The sequence below is a fragment of the Gadus morhua genome, chromosome 14, assembly GCF_902167405.1.
Source record: "Gadus morhua chromosome 14, gadMor3.0, whole genome shotgun sequence".
NCBI classification, from domain to species: Eukaryota; Metazoa; Chordata; class Actinopteri; order Gadiformes; family Gadidae; genus Gadus; species Gadus morhua.
Genome location: NC_044061.1, coordinates 1,206,999 through 1,226,439, shown reverse-complemented (window position 1 = coordinate 1,226,439; position 19,441 = coordinate 1,206,999). Strand labels below are relative to the sequence as shown.

At 46.9% G+C, this 19,441-nt stretch overlaps 1 protein-coding gene across 2 annotated transcripts; it reads right to left on the bottom strand.

Moving 5' to 3' along the window:
• Positions 1-4,524: 4,524 nt before the first annotated feature.
• Positions 4,525-19,414, bottom strand: bbox1 (butyrobetaine (gamma), 2-oxoglutarate dioxygenase (gamma-butyrobetaine hydroxylase) 1). Of its 2 annotated transcripts, XM_030377944.1 has the most exons (9): positions 19,271-19,379; positions 18,629-18,700; positions 17,743-18,246; positions 14,857-14,971; positions 7,506-7,704; positions 6,729-6,834; positions 6,403-6,599; positions 5,940-6,106; positions 4,525-5,589 (listed from the first exon to the last, which is right to left on the bottom strand). In XM_030377944.1, the coding sequence occupies exons 3-9, from the start codon at positions 18,223-18,225 to the stop codon at positions 5,423-5,425; spliced, it is 1,434 nt and encodes a 477-aa protein (XP_030233804.1). In that variant the 5' UTR covers positions 18,226-18,246; positions 18,629-18,700; positions 19,271-19,379; the 3' UTR covers positions 4,525-5,422. The 2 variants fall into 2 exon arrangements, with proteins under 2 accessions (XP_030233804.1, XP_030233802.1); XM_030377942.1 differs by lacking the exon at positions 18,629-18,700 and having other exon boundaries at positions 19,271-19,414.
• Between the last annotated feature and the right edge of the window lie 27 nt (positions 19,415-19,441).

Below are 19,441 nucleotides of genomic sequence, written 5' to 3'. Positions count from 1 at the left end.
AATATTTGTGTAAATAGTTTCTGCTTGTAAATCTTTGCTTCATAGAAGAATTTTTCTTACTTGTATACTTCTGGTTTTAAGTTTGTATTTATGGATAACTATTTAATTTAAAAGATTTTGGACATTCCAATACTGTGTGTACTGTATGTATGTTTTGGCTGTTCTGTGAACTGTGTTTACAAAGTAGATTTAACTTTTGCGTTTTAATAAACTGGCAGAAACCAATTTTTTTTTTTCGGGGGGGGGGCCCATAAAGGAGTTATGCTTATGGCCCCAAAATAGCTAGCAGCGGCACTGCACACACACACAGACGGATCCGATCGGGATTTCCGTTGCGATGGGTTTCCTCCATCAGTGACTTATACAATAAACAAATTATGTAAAATAAAACCCCTCTTTCGTTTGAAAATAATAGCATGCAAATATTTTGAATAGGCCTCCATCTTTGTTATACTTTTAAAATGTTCCTATATTATGAAGGTATTATTGTAGCAAAAGTCTTTAGCACCTGTAACTGCGGAATTTGAATGCGTACACTAAAGTCACAGCAAATTTGAAGTCGTATATATTTATTTTGCATGTGTACTCTAAAGTCACAAATGTGTAACAGTACATTTGTAGTCGTAAAAAATATATATATATTTTTTATACCATTGTAAACACAAAATAGGGTCTACGAGTACGCTAATCTGTGTTACAGGTGCACAAATCCTTTTGCTACAATTATTGCAGCGCAGTTGGTGCAAAACACATTCGCACACCCGTGTTTCATAATCTGAGAACATGCCCAAAAGGGCTGCATTCGTAAACCCAAATTTGAACAAATGCATCAGAAGTTGCACATCTGTGAACGCTATGTTAATTCAGCATTTTAATGAGCGAGCACAAAACCATTTTACAACTGCTCGAATCTGCTCCTGCAAGTCTCAGCTGTGGGGATTTTTGCAGGTTGTTTTGCAACACGCCTAGGTGGTAAATGTGTAGCAAAAGTATTCGTATCCGTAGATGACAGAGCGTCCGTGAGCGGGACAAAATAGTCCCGCCCATAATTTCCTAATCCAATGAAAATCGCCGGCAGGGATGCATTTCTCAAATTACAGTGACGGCTGGTGGTGATTTTGGGTGGGTGGGCTAAAGAATGCATTACATTTATCAATACTTCACAGGGCTCCAGACGTCATGAGGTCACCTTTATATCTCTGTTCATAACTTTCATATAATGTGAATGATTTTTAAACAAGATTAAGGTGTAGAGAAAGGCATGTCTTTATTTGAAGCACAATTATAAATAAAAAGAAAAATAAGGTGTTTAAAGTGCTTCACTGAGCTGAAATTGAACATTTCGAACTAAACCATTAAGCAAAATAAAACTTTTTTTGTGCTTAAAGTATTACATAATTAAAATGTTGACTGGTCTCCCTTTGCGCAAAATGCGGCTGTAGACGATCACACACTCTTTGGTAGAGACGTCTGTGTCGCCGTCAATCATGAAGGACATGTAGGCCTATGTGGCGTTTCCGACGTCCGCAGCTGTCTTTTGCTTTAAGGTGTCGCCCATTAGGCCAACTGCAATGAATTGTGCACATTCCATCTCATTGCTATACGTCGGGTTGATGTTTAATCCATTTCTCTTCATGAGAATAATTTCGGATTTAAATTGAGAATGGCAACTCCTCTTTGGCAATGTTGTATGCAACATTAAATGAGATCATTTCCGATTCCTTAGAGAACCTTATTGTTACTACCTGTCGCTGAAATGCAGCTTGGAGGGGCCACTTTCTCTACACACTTGTCACGTCATGTTGGGTTATTTAGACAGCTTTTTAAATGTTTCGATACGAAACGTAGTTGACCCGCTTACAAATGCACTATTACCGGCCATATTCTGACCGCACTCCTGACAGTAAATCTGTACATCGTTTGGTTGATGTGTCCCCAATCTTTTCACTTCCAATTTTTCCTCCAAAGACATTAAAGAAAACCGATTAGAAAGTAAATAATCCACTTCATCCATTTTCATGCTAACGCCCGCCATACTGCACTTGCGCTACTGTGCTGTGATTAGTCGAAGGTCACTGTACTGTAGCTTATAGCTTACACGCTGATATTTTAAAACAGAAATGCGAAATGCATCCTGGGATATTTAACGGTCCCAAGTCCACACCATGGACATATTGGGCTAGCCCCACCAGTAAGTAAAATAATCTCCGTCCACTTCAACGCAGAAACACTCTGAGCATGCGCATTTCAATGTTTCAAGTCCAATACACATTGCATTGGGCTGGTGGGGTTAGAGCCCCTCTTGCCCCTCCAGAACTCAGCCGGAAGAAGCAAGCCAGGGTCGACTAAAAATTTAATAAAAGCGCCGAACTTATTATTTTACAGTAGGGGAGATTATTTAAAAAAAAATATAGATACATAAAAAAATATGCATCTTCTATTTTTTATTTATTTCGTTTTTTTCATTTTCTGTTTCTTTTCTTATTGTGAGAGTAGCGACTTGCCCCGAATGACCATTCGCCCTGGTCATTCTGACCTGTGACATTTAGAATTGTCGGCCCTCCTCATTTTTTTCCGGTCATTGACCGTTAATAACCGAAAACGGAAACTCTGCTATAAACCGGCCTAACTTTCACCGTCAACACCGAACCCCTTCTTCTTCGCACGGCTGTCAACATCCGAAACATACGCTAGTTCGATTTTCTCAAACAGCAGTTTCAAGTACGGGTAGCATAGAACTAACGTTAGCCAAGTGGGGGCTCCATGATTGCTAAATCTAATGAGAGGGGTAAAATTGCCATTAAGGAAGGAAAGCATAGTATGCCTTGCGACTGTGCTTCGCAGTATGCCTTTGCGAAACCCAGTATGCCTTTCGAAACACCTCGTGATTGGTCGATGAAACGCTACCAGGAACGCCTAAAGGGCGTTCTTGTTTCATGACGGAAACGTCCAAGCCTGCAGCTGGACCCTTCTCCATAGAGGCGGGCCCATTTGAAACGCGACTTGAATCTGACGATTCTGATTGGACAATGACAGATAATAGGTCTAGAACACTGAAAACTACTTTTGCCGTGATAGAATAAAAAAATTAAAAAAATAATCCTCTTTCTCCCAGTTGGTAGTGCGTCGCCCAAATCGCCCCTATACACCATCCGCCCCTGACTGTTCTACTATAAACATAATATGATATACTATCCAAACACTATGTGACACAACTTGTATTAACAATATAATGACAAAGGTTATAAGCTGTAAGAAACGCGCTAAACTATTGGTTGGGAAGCCGGTCCAAAAAGTTTGCAATGGTTTTTGGGAGGAGTAGTTCCTTCACTCGTTCATAAAATAATGTTCACTGTGAAATCAGACGGCCCAGCATCCTAATCAACATAAACCCAAATAAACAGGTCTGTTTATTTGGGTTTTTATATTCAAAATAAACGTCAAGCACGAGCAAGATGGATTTCCCGAACCAATCAGGGAATGGATGATGGGTGGGAAATGAGCCCGGAGAAATGTGAGCTCTTAATAGTCCGAGTCAGAAGCCAACTCAGTCGACCGGAACAGATGTTCTCACAGAGCGTTTCACCACTAATAGCTGACGGATGGCTTTAGCATTTCTAACAAATTGCATTCAAATGTATTCATTTTTGGATTTGGTTTCTTATTCTTTCATCTGCATTGACAGACAATGTGTGTGTGTGTGTGTGTGTGTGTGTGTGTGTGTGTGTGTGTGTGTGTGTGTGTGTGTGTGTGTGTGTGTGTGTGTGTGTGTGTGTGTGTGATGATAGACTGAATTAGGACGTATGTTTGGCATTGGCATTGGCATTGACGTCTATTGGTTAACTGAAACATTTCCACGGGCATTATCTAATTTGACCAATGTCCTGACAGCTGCACTGCACCTGTCTGCTTAAACTCAACCATCACCTTCACTTCAAACAATGAGATTCTTTATTTGTGATGCAAGCGGTTGTAAGACCGAAGCTGTTTTCAATCCTCATGCGAGCGTGATGCATGGAGACAGAGATGAGCTGCGTGTTTGATTTCACGCATATAAATCCGTGCTACAGCTATACATAGAAGAGATAGAAGCCATTGAGATGTAGCAGGCTAACAGCCCCCCCCATCATTGAAATCATTCTGCTTTATAGTTAAACCCTGCAGGAGTCCTACACAGCCAGCCCCTCCCCCATGCTGCCAGCCCCTCCCCCATGCTGCCAGCCCCGCCCCCATGCTGCCAGCCCCGCCCCCATGCTGACAAAGCTTCAGGTTCCCTCCAGCTCCACGGTGGACAATAAGCCGCTCCGAGTGAGGGTTTCAGTCTAATCCCAGGTCACTCATTGACCGGTCATGATCAGTGACTGACTCACTGATAACCTGGTTCTCCGATAACTCGGGTCTAATCGAGTCCCAATGCTGTGGAGATTGCAGCGCGAGTCCCAGAAATGGACCTGGAGCCTTCCAATAAAACAGGTGGAATCTTTTGACTAATTCTCATTCTAAGAACACCATCCACTCATAATGCATCGTCTCATTCCAAATGGGATGTTTTATTGTTTTACATGCATCTCATCATACATACATACTTGACGCCATTGTTAATAAATGAAAGTTCACTTTACATTGTATTACTTTTGTATTCATCTCTTCATTTATCTACCAAGAAATTGTAACTTTTGAGTCAAAATCTTAACACTTAAATACTTTTTTTAACTTCATTAGAAAATATACAAGGCATTTAAAATACACTTGCCATGGGGTGTGAACACCTAGAAAAATAATTTAAATTTAGAAAAATCACCACTCAAACTATATTGCCACACCTCTTAAATCTAAAACTTAGAATGAAAAAATATAGATCTGTGTTGCTGGTTGCCTTTCTGGCCTTTCCCCTGACAAAAATTTACCTTTTTGTAGTTTCTAAATTTATTTAGATAAGATACAATTGTTACTTTATAAATCTAAGGCAGGTTTTACTCCATACACATGGTATGTATGGTATTCATTAGGTCTTAATGGGGTATTCCTGTGGTATTCGTTTGGTATTCACTTGGTATTCAGCATGGTCCTGTGGCGTTATTTGTGATTGTGATGTTTACCTCAGGTGTCCGGTCGATCTCCTAGCTCTGCTAGCGCAATGCTCTGCTAACTCGAGGCTATGCTAGCTCCATGCTCTGCTAGTTCGATGCTTCTTTCAGCTGGATGCTCTGCTAGCTGGAGGCCGGAGGCTCTGCTAGCTGGAGGCTGGAGGCTCTGCTAGCTGGAGGCTGGAGGCTCTGCTAGCTGGAGGCTGGAGGCTCTGCTAGCTGGAGGCTGGAGGCTCTGCTAGCTGGAGGCTGGAGGCTCTGCTAGCTGGAGGCTCTGCTAGCTGGAGGCTCTGCTAGCTGGAGGCTGGAGGCTCTGCTAGCTGGAGGCTGGAGGCTCAGTGCCGGTCCTCGCGGCCGACGGCATGGCGGAGGATCCGAAGGCGGGACATGACCTCGTCCCAGTCCAGGTACGCCCCCTCCAGGTGGCGCCGCTTCTCGCTGGAGCTGGTGTAGCTCTGACGCCCGTGGAGCAGCCGCCAGTTGTCAAAGGTCACGATGTCGCCTGAGACAACAACAACAATGTGTTGCAGGCGGACGTTTCACAAGATGGATGATCAGTCAAAACTTACTTTAAGGAGGGGCTTAAGTCTTCCTGGTAGTTACGTCTCCAGCTCTAAAGCATTCACAGTGGAGCATCACCTTGAGGAGGGCTGCCTGCTTGGGCATGTGGGACTTCATTCTGTCTCGCTACTCCCAATACCGGTTATAAAGACTTTGTGGTCATTGCAAAGTCAAGTTACTAAAGCGACAAAGTAAGTAAGTAAAAGGGATTTGTTCCTAACTTCTAAACCATCATCCTCCCCTACGTCAGTGTGATGCTGATTTTCTCATCATAAAGAGGTGCACCCTGACCTGGCTCCATGCGGTATGTCACCACGTTGGTTGGGCGGTTCATGATGTCCACATAGGCCTTCAGCGCTCTGTAGAACTCCTGGACCTGTTCCAGGGGCAGGTCCAGCACCGAGTCTCTGGTGGCGTTGTTGTAGTTGATCCTGGAGACCTGACCCTCACAGTCCACGCTGCTCCCCACATCAGGACCAGGGATACAGAGGAGAGGTTAACAGCCAGTCGGAGCGCCCGGCAGTTCTCTACCTCTTCTATCGTATTACTTATAGCCCTGGGCCTATCACAGAGCTCGTGCTGTCGGGGCTAGAGAACATCAGTAATCTGACCAGCAGATGGCAGTATTCCCCTTACAAAACCACATTCCATCCCCCACACAGCCCTGTATTTACACCCAGTTATTGTATTCGTACAAAGGTTTTTCTTTCCTACACAGATACAGTCATGAATGTGGAGATCGCACGGCACTCACTCGATGATGTGGTTCTTGGAATGCACCCTGAAGTCGCAGTAGTCCTCTCCCATGTCAGAGAAGTCCACCCTGAGTGAGCTGAGGGTCCGGAAGGCCTGCGGGTCTTCTCTCCGCAGGACCTCGGCCATGTGGAAGCCGTCCACCACCTGGCTCTCGCCCCCCAGCTCCGCCTGCTGGATGCAGTGCAGGAACTGGACCTACGGGGGTCAGAAACGCAGACACTCCCCCATCAGATGGCGTTGTGGCAACGTGCCCCACACCTGTCCCCCATTGTTACAACGGAGATAAAAGGACCCTTCAAAGCTGCTGTGGAAGGAGAGACTCACTCCAGGCGGATGGTGCAGCGCAGGGTAGTCTGTGTGGAGGCTGAGGTCACCCGCTGTGTAGGCTACATTGACCGCCATCGCCTTGTCCTGGACCTGCCAAGTTGGGCTGCACAAAGACAGGATGTTCATCTCCTCCACTCCGCTACTCCATTCATTTCATCTCAACTCGCTGTTGATCAAATGCGGGGACGGGTGAGAAGCGAGGGTGAAAGTGATGGAGGAGGAGGAGGAGGGGGGGTTTGATGAGGGCTTACACACAAGGTTTGCATTCAACCAGAGTCTCCTAATGAGCCTTGGTTTGTTGTTGTTGTTGTTGTTGTCAACGTCTGTGTCTACATGCATGGCTTGAGCTGACCTGCTCCTGAATCCTCTCTCTCCTGGCTAAAGGGTTTTGCCGCTCTGCCCTCTCAAGCGTTATGAGCTCATCCACTGGCAGCGGAGAGCCTTTGTGCTCCAGACCTGTTGTTCTGATCGAGTACACCGGGTTATTCCTCTGGTTTAAAGAGGAACATCAACCTTCCAATGGCTGGAAGGTTTAGGGAGGGGTGGCTGCTCTGCTCCTGCTCCGTCTCCAGGAGGAGCCGCCCAGCCCTGCCACCGTGAGGCCGGTCGATGGAGGGGAAACCGGACCCCCCCTCTCCCTCCATCGCTCCACAACAGCTGCTCCCAGACCGCTCGGTCGGACCCGGCCTCGGGTACGAGGTGAGAGGAATACGCTGAGAGCAGCTGTCTGCTCCCTCAACACCCGTCACTGCTCATCCTATCTCACTCTCTCACCCGTAGAACGTCAGCCTCAGAAATCCAATCCGCTCGCTCAGTCGGGCCACCTGGCCTCTTTCCGACGGCGCCCCCCGCAGGTAGACCACGCCCACGCGCCGAAGCGCCAGCAGCCAGTCCAGGGCCGCCTTATCGTCCGTCAGGACCTCCTCAAAGCTGGCGCTGGGGATCAGGAGCTCCGAGTCCCAGTGGCTCCGCTCTGGAGAGAGAAGGTTGACGTCGTCACATGACCCGCACCGCACCGCCAACATCCACCAACTCAATAAACAAGGGGTTCATTTTAGTTAGGAAAATATTGATTTACAAGGTTTACAGGAGTTTGTGGCCAAAACTATCCTCTATTTGGGATCCAGCTGTACAATTTGTAGAACTGGCAAATTCCACAGACTGAGCCCACTTCCTCCCCTGAGAGGGCCAGCGAGGCTCTGAGGTCCGCCTGGCGTCCTCATCAGAACGACGTGAGGCTTGATGCCTCATCAAACACTTGATGACTGCATTGGACGTTTTAATGTGAACAAAGCCATGAGCAGCTGACCGTGATAATTAATCAATTTGTTGCAACCACTCTGCTTCCATAGCAACAGCTGTTGCCACGTCGTTGCTACGATTAATTAAAACCTCGTCGCCTCACGCATTCGGGTTTCTGAGCACTCAAATAGACTAATAGGAGGTTGGTTGAGGAGAAGCACACACCATCACTCACACACATGTCTCACCGAAACAGAGAGACATCAGTGGAAAGAAACCCTCCCCCTGCTTCCCCCCGGCTGGCTCAGCTCAATGTTCCACTCTCCACCCTGAGACTCCAGCCTGAAGCCAGCGCTCAGCACTTCTTGGTTGGTTGGAGGATGGAGGAAGGTTACCGTGGCGACGTGTGGTTTTTGTGGCCGTCCATGTCGACCCTTACTCACTCCACCCCCCCCCCGACCCCCTCAGAGAAGCGGGCGTGTCCACCGGAGGCGGCAGGCTGCCAGGAGAGGGTCTTCAGCGGGGGAGGATGATGCTCGGCGAGCCCCCCGCACCGTTTATCATCGTCAGACGGGTTCCGGACCGGGACACCGGAGATCCTGCCGCTCGCTGACGTGGGGCTGATTTATGGCGCTCACTGGCTCATGCTGTGGAAAAGGGCGACTGCACGACTGACGAGCTGCGCTCTGTGGACATGTTGTTGTTTCTTTTTGTTTTTGTGCGTGTGCGACTCCTCTGGCATGAGTCCATCCCGGAGATGACAAGTGAACAAACCGCACGACGCAGCATCAACTCAGAGAGAAACTCTGGAGCTGTGCCAGGCCCTCCTCGGCGTGGTCTTGAGAAACAGAAACAGCCTCACACAGTTCAGGAGGGATATGACCTCTCCCTTGTTAGGCCTTGTAAAGAGGGCAGGGTGAACCCTTTGGGAGACGACCAAACAGGCCCGTAAAAACCCTTTGCTGCCCGGATACGAGCAGCACTAACCACAAAGGCTAAGCATGGGGCAGAGGAGCAGCTGAAATGTAGCAAGTTCTCCCGGGTGTGCGTCTCAGAGGGCCGGCTGTTTGTGACTCGGGGGGGGGGGGGGGGCAGCCTCTGCACTCACTGCAGGCCCACAGGTCACATGACCTGTTGGCTGCTGCCACGTAAGAGCCTCTGGTCCATTTACGGCACTTTAAACCAAACGGGAACAATAACACTCCGTAATGACCACTTGGTCAGGACTCAGGTCGGTGTCTTCATGGATATTTATTTCAAGACTTTACATACACGAAAAGAAATGTTGACTTTCGTTTGGACGGAACGAAAAACCCTTTCCTACCATTAATCATCTCAGAACACGGACGCGTGCGCGGACACACTGTGTGTGTTTCCATCGACGCGGGCCCAAGTATGTCAAACTGGGAAGCAGCATTATTTGTGACATGCACAGAAGTAGTCTCAGACTAAACTGAAGACATGAGGCAGAGTCAGACCTTTTCTCTCGCTTAGTGAATGAATCAAGAGGTTAAGGGAATGATTGGGGAGCGGAATGGTGTGTGCAGAACGCGGGCAGTCAGCGGTGATTGGAGTGGACGCGGCCAAGCCCAGTGGGAGGCGGTCTGAGCCGGGAGGCCGCTGACGGCGAGCCGAGGGCCAGACGGGCCGAATGTTCTGCTCGCAGTGGCGTGTAATGCGCGACACCTTCTCACTCACCCAGGAATGTGAATTCACGCCACTGGTTCTCCCAGCGTGGCCTTTTGCTGCCGCAGAGCCAATCAAAGATTAGTCTCACCCGCTCTGCCCAGCATGCAGCTGGGGGGGAAGAACTTTACGTCTTCTTCCTGGCGAGCGTGCGCGTGTGTCGGGCAACAGAAGAGAGGTGAGCGATGCGGAGGCCGTATCATGTTCCTCCACCGTTGCCGTTTCCACACCAGAAGGAGGAAGGCTCTCCGGTAAGGCGAGGATGACATCATGTCGTTAAAGGAGACGTGTATTTGACAGGGTGACAGGATGGTTTATGGGCCTCATCCGCCGTACCGCACGGCGCTCCGGCTCGGTTCTGCTAAGGTTATTTTTCCAGACGGGGGGAAACGCGGGCCCCTGGCATCCTGGCTCTCCGGCCCCTGGGATGGTTTCAGACAGAGGCCTGAGCTGCGCTGACACTGCGCTGTTCCCTCTGGAAACAGGGTTATCAGAGAGCTCTATTTGAGTTAGTGGAGTTTTAATCACAGAGCTGCCTTCAAGAGGCTATCTGTGGAATGTCTTCTGACGGGCTGAACACCAGAAGGCAGTGGGGATTCAGAGGGGACAGTAGCTTAAGTTACTGAAAAGTGACATTGTTGGGATCCTAACGTATTGCTGTGCTCACTCATCTTGGAGGGGGACCATTTATAAGCAGCATTGCTTAAGTAGCCCATGGTGTGTGAGATGTGTTTGTCTCACAAGGCTCGGTATAATAAGCCTCTGCCTCAGGGTAAGCTAGGAACAAGCTAACCTACCCCACCCTCCGGTCCCCCTCTGGTCAAAACAAATGATTGGGTAACTAATCACTGCCATCAGTTTACACAAGAGCAAGTTAACCTGTTGTTAGTTCAGCGTCCGTAGAAGATTTAAATGTGGAGCATTCCATGTCTTCCAATTGGTATCTACTGAACATTTAATGATGTTGGAAGGAGACATCCAAGGTTTAACCGTTTCCAATTCTTCATCCTTCTGCCAGAACCCGGTTAGGGGTTAGCCGTACTTTCCAGTTCGTCTTGGCTTGGAGGCCTGTGAACCAGTGGATGACTGGTGCTGTGATTAAGAGTTGAGCAGCTCTGACGTCAGAAGAATCCAAGGTGTGGGTCTCAAGGTGCCCGCAGTGATCACGTGTCAGGGAATCAAATTGTGTTCAGAGTAATCAGAGCAAGAAGTGATGTGAGGCTGGGGGAAGGAATGTTTTTCCATTGATGTAACACCACAGTTATGTTTCCAGAAGCCCTGGAGTGCACAGTGATGACATAGTGCCACAAAAGCCCATAGATCGAGGGAGAGGGAGGGGGCTGAATCCACAACAGATGGGGAGAGGCAAACAAGAGCCAGACAGGAAATTGCCAAATCAGTTGCTACTTGTTTGATCTGGAACCAATCCGTTAATTGGAGCTGTGTAAACTAATCATAACAATCAAGTAACCGATGACTGTTAAACATATATGTACCACCGGAGCTGCCAAGTTTGAAAGAATGTTTAGAGCCGTCAGCATCCAAGAGGTAGCAATATATCCAACACAATGGAACCATCGTCCTCCAAGAAACGTTCTTGGCGTAGTATCGCGGTATTCTTAGTAAGAATAATGAATTTATAAGGGATTAATTAATTATTACATCATAACATACAATCAATGTAACGTTAAATATGGAGTGAGGGATATTTTATTAGCACAATGATAATTATTATTATCTGTTCCAGCAAATAAAGACAATAAATACAATAAAACACAATACCAGTGCAGTGCCAGTTGCTCCTGCATGCCGCAGAGCGTACGATTGCATGGGGCACAAAGGCATTTCCCCTCCAGAGATCCAGTCTATTTTTATAGAAGCTTCATATCTGGCTGCTCAGATCTGTCTAAATTACATTCACAAACACACACCAGGACGGGATCATGAAATGGAAGCACGTAGATGATGACCTGGTTTGAGTATCAAAGAGGTCCGATACGGGAAAAAATGGAAAAGGCTGTCCGATTTTATGGGTGATAGGGGAAGAATCCATCCAGATAAGGAAGCCAACAAGCAGAGCCAACGGAGCTGCCCTTCCGTGTGTCGTGTGCTAAGGATCGAAGTTCACATGTACAGTCAGCGTAATCGAGAGGGGAAACTCCATAGGTCACAACTCCATATAGACAGAGTGGGAGGGTAATGGCTTCAGCTGGCTCAAGTTTAAATTCTTGAGAGCTAAACAAACTAACTGTGAATAAAAAGTTTCCTTACTTGGCCTCAATTTGGCTGGAAGATTTACTTAAATACTTTGGATGAAAGAGGAAAAAGATTTTGATTCCAGAGAACTGCTGTGTACTAGGAATGCAACACAGGGCCATATTTCACTTGGTTATAGTTCTCTGAACTTTAGAGGGTAATACATAATAGTTTTCTTAAAAAATACAATGATGCACTTTGCAGCAGATAATATAAGGACTGCATATTGGACAACTATTGGAACAAAACGGGATTGTAATCAGGGAAAGGCCTTCTACTTTGCAACCCGTACAAATATAATCAGTCCAGTGACTAAAAGGAGATGAAATATTGTTGCTCCCACTTTTAGACATCCTTGAATAATCAATAATCCAATAAGCTGTCAATCATAGAAATAGTCTGCTGCTATAAAATGTTTTCTGATGTCCCTCCAAAGAGAGAACTCGGACTGAAAGTAGTTTATTTAAAAAAACATTATAGCTGCAAATTAAAATCAATCAAACCGTAATCATTGAACACTAAGCTACCTTCAGATGCATAGCACCAATTGATATGCACACATATGGCTGCAAGCAATTAGAATTAGCAATTAGCATCAGACCAACACAAGGGTTAATAAATAACCACTGCAGGTGTAGATCAGTGCTGTTCAGAGATCCCAGAAGACAACGACACCTGGAGGCGTAATAACACACCCTCCAGCCCTCCAGCCCTCCAGCCCTCCAGCCCTCCAGCTCTCCCTCCTGCCAACAGCTGGAGGCTGGGGGACGCCTGCGGGACAACTGGCCGTCCAGAACGCCTGTCTGGACAGACAGCCGCCTGACAACCGGGTCCCAGGAGAGACAGATGACAACCTCTGAAGACGAGGCGGTTTGACGAGTGGAGGAAGATGAAAGAATCCTCTTTAGTCTAATTTTGTAATAAAATAGAAGAAGGACGTTGTTGACAGGAAACATCTTCCAATGAATCAACAAACATAGAACACCAACGCATACTTGAAACCAATTCATGTTGTGATGGGCTGAACCATAAGCCATGAAGAAGCTACAACAACGAGGGTCGGACACAACTCAAGCAACAGTCGATCAGCGTCTGTAGACGCCTAGACGGAGCCGTCGCTACTGGCAACAGGCTCTGTTTGGGCTTCAGAATGCTCTCTGTGGTCAAGAGCAATTTTAAAGTTGGCAGGAACACAGGACTCAGTCTCAGGACCGTACCCATGAATCACTATTCCACATGGCAGGACGGGGGTCCGCGTTACACAGACTCAGCAGAGCCTCAAACCTCCCATCTTGATTCATTCCCCATGCAGACGTCAGGATAGAGTTCTGGGTTACTTACTTCAACACATTACTGGGTCTTAAGGACATATTGTTAGGGCGAGCTAACAAAGAAACTAACTAAACAAGCTTCAAATAAATGTGTCAGTCAATGGGTACTTTACCTTTACATTCAGAGTAGTGTGTGCGCGCGTGCGTGCGTTAAATTATTGACTACTTATACCACTACCTAGTCTCTTGCCCTCTTAATAACATCCTTCCACTCAGTGGTGGGGGCCGGTTCCGAAACATGGTTGAGGAAAATAACTCAATAACTCAGACTAGAGTTCTATTCATGATAGTGAGAGTGAAGCGCCCTTGAAAAAACTAAAGAAAACAACCAACCCCAGAGCTCCCATTAGCTTAGTGACCTCCCAGTGCCCTGAGTGGACTCTACTTCCACTGTGGAGAGGTTTTACAGACACACAATGACCTGTAAAATACACCAGGTACACCACATGACAGGAGAGAGGGAGAGGAAGAGAGAGAGAAAGAGAGAGACAGGTACACCACATGACAGGAGAGAGGGAGAGGAAGAGAGAGAGAGACAGGTACACCACATAACAGGAGAGAGGGAGACAGACACACAGACAGAGAGAGAGAGACAGATACAGTCATAGAGAATCCTAAAATGTATGCAATTTTTGTACACATCAGCAGAACTTTTGTTAGGACTGATATTAAATAGTATATAATTTAACCCAGAGATTGTGTATCTGTGTGTGTGTGTGTGTGTGTGTGTGTGTGTGTGTGTGTGTGTGTGTGTGTGTGTGTGTGTGTGTGTGTGTGTGTGTGTGTGTGTGTGTGTGTGTATGTGTATGTGTGTTCGATTGGGATGCAGACAGTTTAAGCTTTGCTCTTATTTCAAGAGTCTCCTGGCTCTGAACAGGCAGTGGTTGGAAAACAAAACAGTTTTACTCTGACACAGGACCCTGTGTCAGAGTACACACACACACAGTGTGTGTGTGTGTGTGTGTGTGTGTGTGTGTGTGTGTGTGTGTGTGTGTGTGTGTGCCACCCGTGTGTGAGCCTTTTGCACGCATAATCTGTCAGATTGTCTGTTTGCCTGTTTGCGTAATTTGATGGGGGAGGATGAGGGGGAGAGGCTGTTTCCATCTGCAACACGGGGAGAGGGTTTTTCATAGCCTTTTACACACACACACACACTCACACACACACACACACACACACACACACACACACACACACTCACACACACTCAACCCCGTCTGGAAGGAAGTCAAAGCAGGAGCCGCGCAGTCCCTGCGGTCCTTCAGGACCACGAGGACAGTCTGCAGCCATCCCCCGTTCTATTAGCAGCACGCCTCCTCCAGCACTCAACTCCCCGTGCCCCGGCGGCAGGGCTCATAAAGGCCGTTGGGCTGGGGGTTGTCTTGTAAATGTCTCGTAAAGGGCTACCTTTTCCCCTGTGTCGGCGCTGGAACCTCAGCGACCCAGACAGCTCATCTCAATCAACCCCAGACATCGCTGGACAAGGCACTCGTACGTTCTACTCTACTGTCATGAAAGGCAACGCCATTGGGACAATAGAACTCAGCCTCATCTAAATGGGAACAATGTACAGATATAAGCGCTCTGAATGCTTCTAAATTGTGTCTCACCGTTGATGAAGAGCTCTTCTTGCATCGCCTGCCTGGCAGCCGGAGAGAAGCAGCGTCTCCGCAACCACTGCAGCTCAAAGCGACTGACGTGGTGGTCGGGCCACAAAATGGACACCTGTGGAACAGGGACACTACAGTCAGACTGACGAATTATCAATCACATGGTGTCTAACTATTGGTTTTGATTCATTGATTTAAAAGACACATTCAAAGTGACATCGTAGTTGTTTAGGGAGAATAACATTTATATTAGAGTTCATCAGCTCTTTGGGATTTCAACCTCAGCGAAAGACAGAGTTGAACCTCCCCTTGAACATCTGTTTTCTTTTCTCTCCTTAAAGAACTGCAACTATTTTTTTGATGTAGTTCAGTGTAGTCTAGGTGTACTCTAGGTGTAGTCTAGGAGTAGTCTAGGTGTAGGCTTAATAGTCTTTGGCAGTTTGCAATCATCAGCATTTATAAGCCCATTAGCAGAGCGACCGCATGCTATAAACAAAGCATGAAGTGAAAGGTGCTTGATATCAAGTGTTCAACCTTTGATCCACTTCCCTGAGTACTTTATGTGTCAGTTATTATGCCACTGCTGTAGCAATTAAGGGATGATGTTAACACAAGCAATAAAAAGCTCCTGGCAAGGTTCAACATTGCCAGCGTCATTTATTGAAACCGACCAAACCAAACTAGTCACAGGGAATAATAAAGCAGCAGTAGTAGATACATAGAAGTGTAAACAGAAGAAAAATGTACATATTTAATTTCTGCAGCAAGGGGTGCCTTAAATAAAACAATAACAAAATACGTAGTTTGATGACGCGGTGAAGTAGCTTTGTGAAGTTAACCACCACGCCGGTTCAAATCAATCGGACGTGGCTCAGTCAGGAATCATGTTGACGACTCACGTTGGATTGACAGCCCAGCGCTGTCATCCAAGATCAAAACACTCGTACCAAAAAACAACTTTATGAGTCTGTATAACGTTGCTTTATGACGTCGGGGTAAGGGGAGGGAGCTACGTTTGTCTATTTGTCTGCTTAAAAAATTTTTTTTACGGCATCACGATGTTACCATACGCCACCCAGTAAAGGCGCAAGCACATTAAACTACAGTAAACGACACGCCTTATTGCTATGTGGCAATGAATGATCAGATTCAAAAAGATCTGTTCATTTGAATGAACGAGATCCGAATATCCGAGTCCGGATATAGATCTGAACTTCGCATCACTACAAAAACGGACCAGAAAATCCAAACCATAAAAAAAAAGTGAGCGACCAGGGACAGGCCTAAGCAGGCCATGGCGCTCTGAGAGGCAGGCAGTAGATTGGATCGCATTCAGTCTCGATTGCTGAGGCCTGTCCTAACACATTTTTATGACTTTTATGATTTTTATTTTCTTGTCTGTATTTTGACCGCTTAAATATGAATATCTGCAACTTGGATTTTTGTATCTGAAATAGTGAACATTGAAAAAATGATATCTTAAATAGTGATTTTTTTGTATGGTTTAACTTAAAATGCCATGTGTGAATTTCAAAGAGGTAAATTCAAAACGAATCAATTCAGAGGAACTTGTTTTGAAAGTATAATATCTGAATGTTATGAATTCAATGTGGTTTACATTTCCATTTACTAAATGCAATGGCTTCTAAAAGTCAAACATTATGGCAGTGGTTTGCTTCCACACAAGCACTCTGATTTAGACATAGAGTTTCTGGTATTTCTGGGATCCCTCATACTGATTTGAAGAACTGATTATTTTAAGAATTCAGGCCGTCTGCTCTGTGCGGGAAATGCCAGCAGCTCTATAATGAAATAGGATTGGACCTATTTTGAATAATAAAATGATGGAAAAACCATAAATCGTGGATGGCATCATTCTCTCGGAACAAAGAAAAAATGCAAACATTGTATGGTTTTTCAGATATTTGATTGAGGAAATGTAACATATTAGACCTTTCATAAGTAAGCAGAATGTCAACAAAAACAAAATGAAAGAATATTCCATTATCTTTTTCACTGCCAAGACAATCAGAATTGATTGTGACCGATTATATTGTTTAATGATGCACTGTATTCTTATGGCACCCAATAGAGCGGACAAAACGCAGGAATCAATGCAGGGCAAAGAACACATGACACACTCCATCAGTGAAGGTACTGCTGGAGGCAGAGAGACAGCACGGCCAACCTGACCTCCAGTGCTTTAAGCCTGTGCTGGAGAAGGCGTTGTTCTTTGCTACGTTTAGGCCAATCGGGTTCCTCGCCTCGAGCCCAGATACGAGTTAAATCCGGGCTCATGAAAATGGTTTTTAATATGCAACCATACAGGAACACAGAAAGGGGTCACCTTACATTACCAGGTAATAGGTGACCAGAACCGGTACTGCACACAAGTGGCGTGAATCAAAGCAGCTAACAGGGAGGTAAGCAGTACCGTGATGTTCGGGAAAGGATTGGCATCCATTGTGAAGTGGTCCTGAGCCCTAACCTCAACCCAGGTGGACCAGGTTATTGATAAGGATGGTGGGGGAGTACTAGGGCTGCTCGATTATGGGAAAAATCATAATCACGATTATTTTGGTAAATATTGAAATCACGATTATTCTAACGATTATTTTTGAGTTTGAAAACATGTTGTATTTATTCAGCATGTCTCCATTATTTATTTTTTTTGCAACAGAACTTTGAAATTTCGCCTTAAAAAAATACACAAAATGGTCAAAAAGTAAATGTTCCAATCTAAACTGATAGACAGATAAGTATCCAGCTGTTCTGCCCTTTCTTTAAAACATAAAAAAATTATTATGTTAATTTTGTGATCGTTTGACGCTAAAATCTAAATCGCGATCAAAGTCCGATGGACGGCCCGGGAGGACCTCAGCCTACCTGGTTGTCTCCAGCGAGCCGCACCTCCTGCAGCCCGGTGTGGACGTCCAGCTGGGAGAACAGCAGGCTGCGGGCCCGGGCCGACTGCAGGGTGCAGGCCGGACACTGGCAGTTGTCTCTGAGCCAGGTGTAGGGGTAGAGGCTGCGCTCGCCGTCCCCCCACACCACCTCCAGCAGCCTCTCCTCGTCCCGGGCGCCCAGCGCCGACACCTGGCAGCTCGCCCCGGGGAGGGGGGCGGCCCGGGCCGTCTGGTGCCCGCGGGACGGCAGCGCGGTGGGGCGCGGCCCGGTCCGGGCGGGCCACTGCCCCGGCCTTCTGCGGCAGCTCAGTGAGCCAAGGGGCCGGGCGGGGGGGGCCCCCAGGGGCCGGGCGGGGGGGGCCCCCAGGGGCCGGGCGGGGGCCCCAAGGGGCCGGGCGGCGGCGGCGGCCCCCAGCAGCCCCCGTCCTGTCAGGCCGTACCGGGCCAGTGTGCTCAGGGACATTGTGGCTCCTCTGGAGGTAGGCTGGGGACGGTGGGAAGAGGGACCTCTGATCAGGATCCAGAATCATGTAATCAGTGAACAGATGCTGGCTGGACGGTGATCACTAGCCCGGTGGACCACCAGGGATCTGAGCTGTGGGCGTCTGCACCAGCAGCACAATGCTCTCAACAGGTCATTCTCAGCTCAACGCAGTCCTTTGGACGGCTTAGAGAATTAGGCGGTTAGGTAAACGAATTGGGGAAACCACACTTATCTTATTATCTTACTAGTGAAATACTTTGACTGTTTAATTGGATCTGAAATAATAATAGCCTATTAGAAACCTCCCTCACCTTAGGTTTCTCAATGCAGCTCTCTGTTAGTTATAAGCATACAGTACAAAAGAGACATCGGATAACCTTACCTTTCAAATGTGTCTGGTTGGCCTATCTGAGGTCTTCCCAAGCAGTCAGCAACATCAAACATCAGAGGTTACCTACATATATAGGCAGGAGACCTCCGTGAGCCCACAACGGGGTGGGACGACCTCAGCTGGCTGCTCTGATTGGCTGCTTCCAGGATGCACCTGATCATTTATATTCTTACTTTTTTTTTTTATCTTTTTTCCTGATAAATTGTAGATTTACTAACGATAATAGCTACCATGACGAATCATGGAGCGGTTTCTGTCTTATCTCTTTCCGCACAGACTATGTTCAACGCGGAATGAAAGTCACTATCAGCGCGCTATAACATGTGGGCACCTCATAGACATGTCCGTGCGCTTTAGAGGGACTAGTGTTGTTAGTGAGGGAATGGGTTCGCCTCAGACGGACTAGTGTTGTTAGTGAGGGAATGGGTTCGCCTCAGACGGACTAGTGTTGTTAGTGAGGACATGGGTTCGCCTCAGACGGACTAGTGTTGTTAGTGAGGACATGGGTTCGCCTCAGACGGACTAGTGTTGTGAGTGAGGACTCACTTCCGCTCTGGACGAGTTACAGATTTACACTTTCACATTATAAAGTAAACGTAAGCAGCGTTAACGAGCCTTTTATAGACTTCTTACCTTTAATATTCTGTCCACCCGATAATATGACGCCGATCCAGAGCGACCGGCGGGAAGTAGGTGAAAGGTTGCGGGGGCGACACGCGCCGTGACACCACGTAGTGACAGACTGTAGAGTAGACTGTAACCTCTGATCTACTGCAGCTGGACGACGACGTCACTACAACCTGA

Excerpts from the sequence above, each read along its gene's own strand:
- bbox1 (XM_030377942.1), bottom strand. The coding sequence starts at position 18,225 with ATGTCCCTGAGCACACTGGCCCGGTACGGCCTGACAGGACGGGGGCTG. Across the intron at positions 14,972-17,742 it reads GGCTCGCTGGAGACAACCAG|GTGTCCATTTTGTGGCCCGA; the intron begins GTAGGCTGAGGT and ends CCTGTTCCACAG. Across the intron at positions 6,600-6,728 it reads CGCTGCACCATCCGCCTGGA|GTCCAGTTCCTGCACTGCAT; the intron begins GTGAGTCTCTCC and ends TGACCCCCGTAG.